General features: G+C 37.3%; 1 protein-coding gene across 3 annotated transcripts in view; it reads left to right on the top strand.

Moving 5' to 3' along the window:
- The window catches only part of F8 (coagulation factor VIII), a 515303-nt gene that overhangs the window by 491326 nt on the left and 9249 nt on the right, over positions 1 to 14728 (top strand). For 2 of the 3 annotated variants that reach the window (XM_075184684.1, XM_075184683.1), the window contains 2 exons: positions 3606 to 3750; positions 3928 to 4076. The exons of the other annotated variant lie outside the window; for it this stretch is intronic. In XM_075184684.1, coding sequence (XP_075040785.1) covers positions 3606 to 3750; positions 3928 to 4076 — 294 coding nt within the window. The remainder of the gene's footprint in view (positions 1 to 3605; positions 3751 to 3927; positions 4077 to 14728) is intronic. 3 annotated transcript variants of the gene reach the window in all.

Raw genomic sequence — 14728 nt, 5'->3', positions numbered from 1 at the left:
TCTCTTTGAAAATTTCAAATGGTGTCCAGAATATACATGGCTCACCATAGATGTGCAATCTCTCTATACAGCAATTGAGCACAGTAAAGGCATTGACGCATGCAGGGAGTTTTTAAACCCTGACCCCGATTTATCCCAAGATCACAAAGATTTTATATGTGAGTTAATTAATTTTATCCTCACCCATAACTATTTTAAATTTTTAGACACCTTTTATCTCCAGACTTGCGGAACCGCGATGGGGACAATTTTTGCGCCGAGTTTCGCAAATCTTTTTATGGGAAGCTGGGAGAAAATATATATTTACAATCCTAACCCTTTTTCGAAGCATATTAAATTTTATAAGAGATATATAGATGACATTCTATTGGTCTGGGAGGGAGATGATGATTCTATTGATTCATTTTTAACATATATTGAAAATAATGACTACAATCTTAGATTCACTGCAAATCGCAACAAATATAACATTGAATTTTTAGATCTAGTCTTGATGGGCTCAGACAACAAAGTTGAAACCCAAAACTTCATCAAGACTGTTGATACTAACAGCTATCTACATTTTAAAAGTAGCCATGTCAATAGATGGAAAAGAAACATCCAATTTTCACAATTCTCGAGAATCAAGCGAAATTGTAGCAATGAGTCTCAATGTAAAACCCAACTTTCCATATATGCACAACGCTTCCAAGATAGAGGATATCCTGAACAATTATTACTAGAGGCTCTGAAAAAAACAGAGGAGACCAACAGGAATGAATTAATGCAGTATAGAAACAAAGAACCAAAAAATGGATATGTTCCATTCATCACCAACTATAGTGCAGGTGAACATAGGATTAGTTCAACGATAACTAAACACTGGGAAGTACTGAGAATGGACCCCATTCTAGCTAATATTCTACCCACCAGACCTGATATTGTCTTCGCAAGAGCAGAAACCTTAAAGACGCCTTAGCCCCCAGCATGATACCAGAAGGTACTTTGAACTCTAGAAAAACATTCCTGTAAATCAAGGGATCTAACAAATGTAATCACTGTAATATGTGCAAATATGCACATCCAGACAAGAAAATATTTTACAATCATGACAATAGTATGAAATATGATATTAAACAATTCATGAATTGCCAAACATCATCCGTGATTTACCTTTTAGAGTGCTCATGTGGATTGAAGTATGTGGGCAAAACTAAGAGACCATTGAAATTGCAGATACAAGAACATGTCCGCAATATAAAAAATCAAATAGAATCACATTCAGTATCTAAACACTTTATCAGCACACATAATTCAGACCCTAGTTCCCTTACATTCAAAGGAATTGAAAATGTTCGATTAGGTCCAAGAGGGGGCGATATCCAGACGTGAGATGTTCTGGATCTTTCAATTAGGCACCTTGGCCCCTGCTGGTTTTAATGAAGGCTATGAGATTGCACCTTTTCTAGGACTTTTATATGTCTTTTATGATTTTTATAAATTTTATTCTATTAATACTATAGAATGATTCACCTGAGTTATCCCCCCCTGCTACGTATTGTTTTAAGCTAATATTTTGTAATGGCATATCTTATAATTGTAATACATATCTGAGCCCTCCCTGTTATGTATTTTAAACTATACTGTATAATTGTAACTGTTAAGGATATGTTTACAATATTACTCACTACTTATTATTTATATATGTACTGTATATTTAAATGTTTCATACCAGAAAGTATGTTCACTTATATTGGATCTATAGATCCCGGTTATTTATCACTATTTCCTAAGCACTAGCACTTATAGCACTCTAGCACCTTTACTAAGATGGCCTATTTCTGGAGCCATTTATTTATTTCTCCTTTACCAAGATGGCCACCGCCATACTCTATTATATCACCTGCACCAAAATGGCCGACAATCAGGCTGATCCATTAAAATTCCTTTACCAAGATGGCCACCGCTATATCTTGAGCTTTATCACTACTATAATTATTGTGAGTTACTGCATCCCTCACATCCTAATACAATATCCCTCATATCTCACTACTAACAATTGAACAGAGGACTGCCTGTGATCAGAAAATCACGGCAGTACCGTAGTCGCGCATGCGCAGTAAGACCGACGAGTCGCGCATGCGCAGTCCGTCCAGCGCAATGCGCATGCGCAAAATGGCGATGCGCATCGCTATAAATACATCCCTGGTTTAGGCCACACTTATCACCTCCTGAGGAAGTCCTGCTGAGGACGAAACGCGTAGAGGCTCTTTTCTAATCGTTCCTGTGTATATTGGATCACCATACCATCAGTTAATCCTGTGCGGAAGACTGTGGGAGGTTCCTGTTGTCCATGAGGACATGGTATATCTGATACCTGAATTTCAGATAAGCTTGTATTTTCATTACTCTTTGTGAGTGTGCATTTTATATGTTAATTCTGATTAAATACTGTTACTTTTGAAATACTACACCATATAGTGTATTATCTTCTTTTTCTTACCCACTGAGTGGAAGAAAGATATGGTGTTTACAGTATGCTGATGTTATATGACTGGAGACCAGACTTGCAGTTGCTGAGAGTGCTGACCACATATTGAAAGAGAAGTAGTTATTAAGCTGTGTTCCAGTCTTTGGATTAATCATACAGATAAGCGATATAATTCCTTGGGTGTGTAACACTATGGTGATGGGCTATCACTAACACACTGCTCCTACTAATCCTATGCTTTTAATATTCTGTCGTTTTATATATGCAACACTGGACATATACCCTTGGTCCTAGAGGACCGTCCAGCAAGCGTGGAACATTGAACTGTTGATTTTATTACTACTTCCCCACTGAACTTGGGTTAATTTCCCTAGTAACACACAATTGTGCGCCGTATCCTTATTTGACTTTATATGATTCTGGACTTACCTACCAATTACAACGAAGGCTGCCTCCATATGTGGAAGAGGTGTTTTGTGGACTTTCTATATATTTACTTCATACAATACTGTTGTGAGCGCCAGTGTTTATTACGTATTTTGCTATATATATATATATATATATATATATATATAAGTTAACCCGTGCATGATACTCATGCATTCTAGTCAAATCAAGCTACTTAAGGTGTTAAAAAGGTTCTTGTCATGCATTTGGGCCTAGCCCAGGCCTCCTCAGGGGAAGAGCGTTACTTCCCGACGCAAGCGCCCTTTTTTAACGTGGTTTTGTCCACATGTCACCACCTCATTTTTCTCCATCACCTCATCCTTCATCCTCATCGCCACATCCTTCATCAAGCTACTTAAGGTGTTAAAAACTCCCCACTGTCACCCCCGGCAACCACCAACCACTCCCAACTGTCACTTCTCCTTCAAGAAATATATAGGTCAGTGTATAACTCTGCCCAGCAGGTGGCGCTGCAGCTTGGTTTTTTTTTCCATACACGCCACTAGGCATTTATATAGTAGATATATATATATATATATATCGTGCTGAAAGTGGACATTTAGAAGGGGCAGTATGGAAATTTAGTAGTTGAGGTATGAAAAATGTAATGGGAATGTAAGTGAATAGAATTTATATTGAAGGAAGTAAGAGAAGTGGCAAATATTTAAAACCTTACAATTTTTAACAGGTATTTTTTGGGAATGTGGATTCATCTGGTATTCGAGAAAACCGCTTTGATCCTCCTATTATTGCTCGTTTCCTACGACTCCAACCAATATACACAGGAGCAAGAGCTGGACTGAGAATGGAACTTTTTGGCTGTGACCTTACTAGTGAGATCTCTCCTATAGATTTTTTGTTAGAAATAGTCTGTCTGTCTTTCTATCTATTCATTCATCCATTCATCTATCTATCATTTAGACAGTGCTACCTAAAACTTCTAACATTCCTCTGTTATAAAGCTCAGTCTTTTTTCTATGCAGATAATATTTCCACACTCTCCTTTACAGGTTGCTCAATGTCTCTTGGTTTGCAGTCAGGTGCAATCCCTCGTCACCATCTCTCTGCCTCCTCTTTTCTTCATTCCGTATTTTCTTCATGGAATCCAAATTTAGCAAGATTGAATCAGCAAGGTCGCATTAATGCATGGAGACCACAGGTCAGTGTCAGTTTTTGGGTGCATTTCACTTGGATCAGAGAACCTTTATTGTTTTTATAAATTGTCATCTACTGCTTGAACACAAGTCCTCAGTTTTGAACTGAGTAGGAAATACAATATCTACCTAATCAGACCATCAGAATACTCCCAGCAGCACAAATTATTTCAGGAAACAAGTGTACAGTGCAGTGACTTGTACACTCATGTGATTTAGTAAGTGGATACAAAAAACTGTAAGGCGCTGCAAACACCCTACCAACAACTTGGGCTGCTGCTCTTCAGAGACAGAATCTGGATCTGTCAAATATTCAAATAAAACTTGCCAACAAAGAGAGGAGCGCAAAGCACCAAGTACATAAAATTACAATTTTTATTAGCATGTACAAATAAAATATGAGATAAGCAATTAGCTAAATAAGCTATTGACACATTGGACAAAAAGCTAAATATATAGTAAAACTGACCAATGGTTATAACAAGATGTGGCCAAATTGATTAGCATATGGTACTTGTATTTGTCTGAGAGGCATGTTGGTGTCAGTAGCTGAGAGGGGGTACAGGCACTGAATTGCTGTTTGGAGGCTTCTGGGGTACCTCTTTGGGATAAGCATCCGTTGGACTTGGCTCTTTTAATTATTGAGATTCATACTACTGGAGATTGTATATCTCCGTGAAGTTTGACAAATTGGTCAGCTATTTTCGGATCATTACTGACGATCACGTGACCAAATTTGGAAGTTCGGCCATCTCCGATAAAGAAAATCCAGTTGTCAGACATTTCCGGAAAGTCAGCCGTTGATCACATGACTGACCCCATGTGACCGTTTGGATGTATTTAAACCAGCGCGGCTGTACTTTATTATTATACTTACCTCTGAAGAAGCGGCGGGACGCCGAGAAACGCGTTAGAAGTGTTACATATTGCAAATTTCACTAGGTGCTGGCCAGCCCAAACCAATAGTTGTTTTTGGATCCTTTCCGGGACCATACTTACGTGGATTGCTGTTTCCATTTTCATCGGAGTTACCAGAATATTTTCATGATGGGAGCTTGAGATCCACAGATGAGCATAGCAAAGCTTAGTATCCATTTTTCAGTTCTACAGTGCTTACTGCATTTGTGTTTGAACCTTGGACTTTGCCTAAGTCAGCGAATATTGCCATTGCCGACTAAATATCTGATCAACTAAATATCGGCAGTAGAAGATATAAGCAATTATTCCTGCTTTTTGGGGCGCATAACATTTTTAGTGGATTCTCCTATAATCATGATGCAACTAACAGCCTTGTCTGTTAGCGTAAACTGATACACTATCCTTCTATCATCTGGACTGATATCGGGGTCCATTGTACCTCATTGGTGGAATTGATTCAGAATAACTATTTTTTGTGCACCATTCCATTCCCGGATTCAGCTCATTAAGATTATAATCTCAATATTCACTATCAAACTGAGATTGGATATCCAACGGCTATAAGTTAATTTAGCGTCATATGGTACCATATGCTAATCAATTTGGCCACATCTTGTTATTACACCATTGGTCAGTTTTACTATATATTTAGCTTTTTATCCAATGTGTCAATAGCTTATTTAGCTAATTGCTTATCTCATATTTTATTTGTACATGCTAATAAAAATTGTAATTTTATGTACTTGGTGCTTTGCGCTCCTCTCTTTGTTGGCATGATTTAGTAAGTGAAGACTGGACTACATATGACATTAGCTGTATAATTATTTTCTGAAACCAATAAAGGTATACAGAGAACTACATTGTGGAAGAAGCAGTGTCCCATAATAGCACAGAATATTGATGCGAGTCTCCTGTCAAACTGACACAGGAAGATTGTGGTATCAAATGACATCTCTTTATGTACCAAAATTAATACATCCACATTTGACAGGCGAGCTATCACTGCAAAGGTTGCAAAATGTTTGTTTACTGCATTGTTTATTGGAGACATTATTCACTTCATGAAAAAGCATTATAAACTTGAATAGAATCCATTACTTACATTAACACAAGGACCGATTCAGGTTCAGATATGACCCAACATCCGGCAACCAAACCGAGACTTTCATTTCTCTGACCAAATGTACCATTAACCCATTATTTCCTCAATGATTTAGCACTTCCTCATATCTTTTTGAGCAGTTCAATTGTGAAGATGAATTCATTATGATATGACCTAAGAGCCCACGACTATGTTGGAACACCTGGGCCTTCTTTATCACCTCCAAATTAGTGACTTGACAACACAAAGATATTTCTTTTCTTGCAGATTTGTTTTACTAACAAGACTGACAGCAAGACATATGGAGTATAATACAGGGTATTCGGAAAGTCACTGTGCACTTTTCATAAAGCAGTGAAAACAGTGGAGAATTGAAGCAGTGGAGAAGTTGCTCATGGCAACCGATCAGCTGCTCCGTATAATTTTATAATATGCAAATTAGAAATGCTTCCTCAATGCTGATTGGCTGTCATGGGCAACTTCTCCACTGCTTCAATCCTCACTGTTTTCACTGCTTTATGAAAAGTACACAGTGACTTTCCGAACACCCTGTACAAGCTTACAGTGAAGTCTAAATATGGCCTGTTCCTCCCATTTCAGTCATTCTCTTATCTGAAACTAGCAGCCCCTTTTATTTGTACAGTTGCAATATAATTGAACCTTATACAGATTTCCAAATCAACAACCTTAAAGGCGTACAATATAATATACATGACACATTACTTCTCAATAAAAAAAACCAAATTCAACATATTCAAGAATCAGCATATCTCTCAGACAAATTCACATACGTTTATAATAGATTTTTTAGAGTTGTTTGTCCACAAATCTCATAAGGAGTCTTGTAGCTGTATATCACTATGAACTATCTATCCACTTACAAATGTGGTCAGCGATTCCGTAGAATGTCTGTCAATTTAGCTTGGTCAAGCTTGCTTCACTGTATAAATACAAATGCCCATTATATTTGACTTGAACTGTACCCAACAATTACTCAGCTTCTCTAAATGAGAAGGAAACTGATCTCATACTCAGGATTGCTTACCTACAAGTGAACAAATGGAAGCAGGCCTTACCAGAGGGGTGGGGGGGTGGGGCTAGGGGGGAAATTTCCCCGGGCCTCCAACTGGCGGGGGGCCTCAAAATTTTCCAACTTATCGTTTTTGTGTTCTACCTTTATATATGTATATATATATTTATTTATCCATTTGCTAATTTGGTGATTTTCAAGTAATTAAATTTCAAACCTAGTGCCTAAACATGTTAATTGGTTACATTGGCAAAGTGGCACATGCGTTTATTTCTCTCTGGGCCTAATGCATCTATCCACACTTGTCCATGAGATTGTGACTCACAACTTCGCAAGGTAATAGTTAGGTTATAGTTAGAAAACTGGGCTGGACCGTTTGATGTTCAACGTTTAGTTGAGAAAATGCAGAATTGGCGTGATAGGCAAGTTAATTTCATAAATTTCTTATTATTACATCAATTGTATTGATTCAAAAGGTTTTCATTTCATTAATACACTTTAAAATATCACTGTTTTACGTGAACAACTGAACGCTTTTAAAGGTAAATAGCATAAATTATGTAACAGAGCTGTAACAAGGGTGGTGCGGCCGGTGACGTAGTGCAGAGAGCAAGCTGCACTAGGGGGCGGAACAGACTGCCACCACAATGTCCATTTGTCGAGCACCCACTGCAATTTTTTCATAAGCTGTGCGTCCGGCTCATTCTCTGCAGTCTCCTTCCAGCTCCAGCAGGGCTGTCAGAACAGGAGGAGAGGGAGGGAGAGCAGGGGCAGACTAGGATGGGGGTTGCCCATCCGGGCCAGTCCCATAGTGGGCTACCTTGGACTCTGGGATCCTGGTCGATCTGCATTCTTTTTCCTTTAAAAATAGGCTGCTGAGTGAAATCTTGCCCCCTCCCCTCCCCGGGCTAAAATTTGCCAAAATCTGAGAGTGACATATGAGCATAGGGGCGAGGCTACACGGACTGAGTGGGCATGTTAGGCATTACGTGGTTGTCAAGTGATGCCTAACATATGATATACTAACATGGAAGATACCTCTCAAATTACCCAAAAAATAAAAAATTCATTAAAATATCAGAAACAAATTTTTTTTAAAAAATTTGGAAACAATGGATTAAAAGATAAAGATTCCAGGGAGTAACAACAGAATTCAAATGGCTAAAAATAGTTCAATCCAGATTAAAAGTCCTTTTCAAGAAAAAAAACAAGTCCACAATACTCTGGTAAACAACCAGCAAACAACCCAAAGTTAAAAGTTATTGAAGAAGGAATGGGGCTATGAGCCCAATAACTCACTAATCCTATAAATGTGTTGGGGATCCAATTTGAGGAAAGATAATGGTCAATTCTAAAGTCCCAACTGTAAGTCCAAATAGGCGGGTAAATGCCGTCTCTCACTAAGTGTACAGAATCCAACGCTGGGAGTATGAAGCAGCGATCTTTCTGGCATGCGTTCCACTGTGGAATGCAAGTGCTGTGTTTCTTCCTGTGTGATGTCAATAGGGGGGCGTGCTCAACGCGTCTCATCTGTCTGGCAGATTTCCTCAGGGCAATAAGTTGGTATGGATCAATTGATGCCCTTTTATATACCCTGCTTTCCTAATTGAACCAATCAAAATGTACTGGAGGCTTGTTTGAAACTGCACATGAAATTAAGGAGCTGGTAGGCATGTAGATTGGTAATTATAGCAATCTATATGCTGCACAATGGACAGATACTATTAGTTCTATATGGATCTAATAATCAAATAGTAAACAATAACCATTAAACAATAACAATCTCATATCTCACATTTTAATTGATATTACATATGAATGGTGTAATAAATCCAGATATTAATATACATCAGTTATTAACACTAACTTATATAAATTGATGTTCTTTTTTTGTAGATATATCATAAAAATTGTAAGAATTGTTGCAATGTTCTATGACCAATTGATCTCATTGAGGTTAATCATAACCATCAATCATGAAACAAATTGACAAAATACAGTCATTCTCATGTACACAGTTTATTTTATGAACTCCTCCAATCGTATTTAGTTGGATTATATTAATGACATCATCTGGGTATTTTCCCATATTGCAAACATCCAATCAGCAAAACACTTCATATTAACCATATACAGTTATTATATTACATTACATCATATTATATTTTATTGAAGCCAATAGAGCGCATAATAGTAATCACTGTTATTTAGACATTACCAGGGAGGGATACCCTATATTATTGCAGCTCTTGCACCAATTGAGGAAGAGCACGTCCCTATTGCTGTATTCCAAATTCAATGTCTGAGGCTGAAGTTTAACCTGCAAATGTAGACATTTGTTGAGAAGAAAATGTGCCAACAGCGATACTGCAGTGTCTGCCGACACCAAGACAAGCAGCAGAAGATTACAATCTAGAAACTCTACTGCCAGAACTCTGAGAACCAGAAGAGCAAGAATTAATTTCTGCTGAAAGTTTTACCAGGATCGATATTGGTATTATCAACAAAAGCGATTTTGCCCAAATGAAGTAATTTCCTAAGATTCCTAGTTTTGAGATACTAAATAACATTCCATGAGACACTAGTAAGCATGCTGTCCCTTATCTTATACTTAGGAAAAATCTTCTGAATGGTGAGACCTGCCCACGAGACTGGTTATGCTGGCGTGTAGCAATCTCTCCGCTGTGAGCCTTGCTTCATTTTTTAAAAAAAGTGCAGTAAACGCTTTGATTTTATCTGCGCAATTCGAAAGGACCTTTAGTAGAGGTTAGGATAAATTGTACGACCAAATATTAACACACGAGCGTTCAACACTGCACAAAGAAAATTATGTGGTGTGTAAGTCAACCTTCAGAGCAATATTATCTGAAGCTTCAATTGACAGTTTACTCCGCCAAAGTCACTATGGAAGCTGATTATTGGAAACAAATTCTTGAGCGCATCCTGCAAGTTGTTGTTTACATTTCTGAACGGAGATTAGCTTTATTTGGTTCCAGTTTTTGCAATGGTGACCGTAATATCGGAAACTTTCTAGGTATAATTGAGCTTATCAGCATTTATGACCCGAATTTATCGAGGTTTGTTAAACTTGTGCATGGATTGCAAAAGAGCCAAAAACAACGCATGTTCATTACCTATTAACACACATACAAAACCAATTCATTGAGCTGTACAAGTTATTCTTACAAGAAACAATTCTTGATAAAGTTAGAATTGCAAAACACTTTGCTATCTTAGATGATGCCACTCCTGATAGTTCGCACAAGGAACAGGCTCTCTGGTGATTTGTTATGTAAAGATTGTAGAATGCTCAAAATTTTCAATTGAAGTATGGTTTGTCATGTTTGATAATTTCACAAACAAAATGGAAAAGAAATTGCTGTTCGGGTATTGAAAATACAACTTTAATCCTTCCAAATTTTCCAAGCATGCATTGGCCAAGCCTATGACAATGAATCTAACATGGCTGGGGAATACAATTTAAGCAATTCTGCTTGAGCAAAACTTATACTGTATTTTCTCCAGCTGTGGAAACCACACAATAAACCTTGTAGGTGTTGATTGCGCTGAATCATGTAAGGAGGCAATCATTCAAGTAAGGGAGCACTTGGGAAACAGTGATCATAATATGGTCTCTTTTGAAATTAGTTTCCAGAAGCAACGGTATAAGGGATCAACTAGGACTTTAAACTTTAGAAAGTCAAATTTTAATATGCTAAAGGAGTCTATAAAGAGCATAGACTGAGACAAAGCCTTTGAAGAAAAAAATACGGAAGAAAAATGGGCTGTCTTTACAATGTTGTTGGAAACATACACGTATAAGTTCATTCCTATGGGAAATAAATTTAAAATAATTAAGTCCAAATCAATGTGGCTAAATAAAAAGGGAAGGGAAGAAATGCAAAGGAAGAAGCGTGCATTTAAATTGTTTAAGTCTGAAGGGTCAGAGGAGTCCTTTCGTAGGTACAAGGAATGTAACAAAACATGCAAAAAGGAAATTAGATTGGCTAAATTAGAAAATGAAAGGCACGTTGCAAAAGAAAGTAAGACAAACCCCAAAAAGTTTTTTAAGTATATAAATGGCAAAAGGATTAAAAAAGATAATATAGGACCCCTAAGAAGTGAGATGGGTGAATTGATAAATGATACTAAGGAGAAAGCAGAGGTATTAAACACTTTCTTTTCTTCAGTATTTACTAGAGAGGAACAAATGGTAGAAGTAATACATAAAAATGGAAATGAAACCATGCCATTAATTAATACTTGGTTGTCAGATGAAGAAGTCCAAAGGCTACTGAAAAATATTAAGATAAATAAAGCTCCAGGTCCAGATGGCATACACCCAAGGGTCCTTATGGAGTTAAATTCGGAAATAGCTGGACCGCTATTCTTAATTTTCAGAGATTCAATCTCATCAGGCTCAGTACCAAGGGATTGGCGAATAGCAGATGTGGTGCCGTTGTTTAAAAAGGGGACGAGATCACAACCAGGGAATTATAGACCTGTAGGCCTGACATCAATAGTGGGGAAACTACTGGAAGGTATTTTAAGGGATAGTATTCAGGATTACTTGGTACGCCATAAAATTATTAGTGGGAATCAACATGGATTTGTGAGGGATAGGTCATGTCAAACTAATCTAATTAGTTTCTATGAGGAAGTTAGTGGAAACTTAGACCAGGGTAGCACAGTAGATGTGGTCTACTTAGATTTTGCAAAGGCCTTTGATACAGTGCCACACAAGAGGTTGGTTTACAAAATTAGGGAACTGGGTCTAGGAATCAACATTTGTACTTGGATCAAAAACTGGTTAGAGAATAGGGAACAGAGAGTTGTGATAAATGGAACATTTTCTAATTGGTCAAAAGTCTTAAGTGGAGTACCTCAAGGTTCTGTGCTGGGGCCACTCCTTTTTATATATTCATTAATGACCTTGGTGATGGTTTAGAGAGTAAAGTTTCTATTTTTGCAGATGACACTAAACTCTGTAAGGTAATAAAATCAGAGCAAGATGTAGCTTCTCTACAGAGGGACTTAAATAAACTGGAGGATTGGGCGGCCAAATGGAATATGAGGTTTAACATAGATAAATGTAAGGTTATGCATTCAGGGATCAAAAACAAGAACGCAATCTATAAATTAAATGGAATTAATTTAGGAGAATCTATAATGGAAAAGGATTTGGGAGAGCTCATAGACAGTAGACTTAGCAATAGTGCTCAATGTCAAGCAGCAGCTGCAAGGGCAAACAAAGTATTGGCATGCATAAAAAGGGGCATAGATGCAAGGGAAGACAGTGTAATTTTGCCACTGTATAAATCGTTGGTAAGACCTCATCTTGAATATGCAGTACAGTTCTGGGCACCACTCTATAAATAGATAATTTGGAACTAGAAAGGGTTCAGAGAAGGGCGACAAAATTGATAAAGGGTATGGAGTCATTAAGTTATGAGGAAAGGTTAGCCAGTTTAGGCATGTTTACTTTAGAAAAGAGGCGTCTAAGAGGAGATATGATTACTATGTACAAATACATTAGGGGTCAATACAGAGGACTTTCATGGGAACTTTTTACCCCAAGGACTATACAAAGGACACGTGGTCACCCTCTAAGGTTAGAGGAGAGGAAATTTCACAACCAGCAAAGGAAGGGGTTCTTTACAGTAAGGGCAGTCAAGATATGGAATTCATTGCCAGGGAAGGTTGTGATGGCAGATTCAATAGATATGTTTAAGAAACGGTTAGACAAATTTTTAGCGGAAAGGTGTATCCAGGGATACGACCGTTAATTAAAATGTAGGATAGTAGTGGATATATGGTAAAAATAGGACTGCAATATTGAGTCTGGGGGGATTTTCACAATTGAAACAGATTGGAGGTTGCTTACTCTGGATCAATTTCAAATATAAGTGCAGGATCGCAGGAGATCCAAAATAGGTTGAACTTGATGGACTGGTGTCTTTTATCAACTATGTTACTATGTTACTTACTTTGGAACTGTGCAACAAATGTACAATATCTTCAGTTCCTCTCCACAAAGGTAGGAATTTCTGAAAGAACATCTCCCTGCTTCACTTCATAATATATCCACAACTAGATGGTCTGCATGCATTGATTCTGTTAAACCAGTTGCACATCATTTTTATTGTTTGGGAATGGCTTTATCAATTATTGAAATTTACAATCTCACTGCACAAACTTGATCAGAAAATCAGTCCATTAAGGAGTACTTGTCGAAATATGAATTTGTTCTAATGTCATCTTTGTGGATAAAGCTACTTACGATGATCAACCAAACTAATTTAATAAAGCATTGTGGGCTTTATTGAAGCACACAATGTTACATTGGACATTGAGCTGGGCAATATCAGATGTTTTATCAAAGACATTGAACAGATGTGCAATAAATGGGATGAGATCATCATAGAGTGCAAAATTATAGCAAAAAAACATTAAGATTCCAACAGAGTTCACCACCAGGTACCACTTACATACTTGATTCGAAGCCAAAAAGCATTATATGGTCTACATTTTTTAAGTAGTCGTAGACTCCATTCTGTCTGGTCTTTATCCTCAATTTACTTCATTGGAAGTAATTTTAAACTTGTTTAAGTTTCTTTGGGAGCTTAACAATATGAGTAATGAAGGCCTGTACTCTGCAGCTGAAAACTTTCAGGAACAATATAAGAAAGATTTTGACCAAGATTTCAGTGACAAACTAATTTTCCTGATTTGAATTTATAGAAAGCAAGCCAAAGGATCTTATTACAGAAATCCTAGAACTAGGACGTTCTGGGGTGTTTCCCAACATCACAATAGCTTTGCGCATTTTCCTCAGTTTGCTAGCATCTGTTGCTTCTGTTGATCATCGCTCAACTATTGGACAAGAGCGATCGAATGGGCTGGCCATGCTTAATATTAACTGTGAAAGTTGGATTTTGCAAATTGATTGCTGCATTTGCAGAAAAGTCAGGTAGAAAGCACTTCTAATTTGAAATCTCCAATAATTCAGTACATCGGTATATGTATACAGTATTTTATTTGCATATTTTAATAAAGTTATGCTTTAAAACCAATTTAAAATACATTTTTAATGTTTTTTTTTTCATTTTTAAGAACGAGAGGGGGGGTACCTCTTAATTTTTGTGTTTCCCCGTGCCTCTATGAACATCAAAAAGGGCCTGAATGCAAGTATACCCCTGCTATAAATTTAATTTATAAAAATGAAAATTAAATCAAACCTTGTACACTGGGTTCCCACTGCTACACAATTTGGGTGGACCTTAAGTCTCCTGCATGTGTCCCAAGTTTAGTCTAAATCCTCCTGACCATGTATTATATGTTTGTATTGTTATTTCTCTGGGCCTTTATTTATATTTGAGAAAACCCTTTGGTAAATTATGGACATATAGAATGTGTTAACTGTTCAGTCCTGGATGTTGCAAAAGTAATCATCGAAATTACAGGAGCTCTGGTATGAGGTTTTTAAAAGGGAGTTTTGTTGCCTCCTAACTCTTCCTTCTGGCTATTTTTTGTTGGATGGGCTGATGTGAACTAACCATAGCTGAATAATTATTATCATTACTGTTCAAAGTGAGCACACAGCTCAC

This window comes from Mixophyes fleayi, chromosome 9 (genome assembly GCF_038048845.1).
Source record: "Mixophyes fleayi isolate aMixFle1 chromosome 9, aMixFle1.hap1, whole genome shotgun sequence".
In the NCBI taxonomy this organism is placed as follows: domain Eukaryota; kingdom Metazoa; phylum Chordata; class Amphibia; order Anura; family Limnodynastidae; genus Mixophyes; species Mixophyes fleayi.
This window is presented reverse-complemented; position numbering and strand designations above follow the sequence as displayed.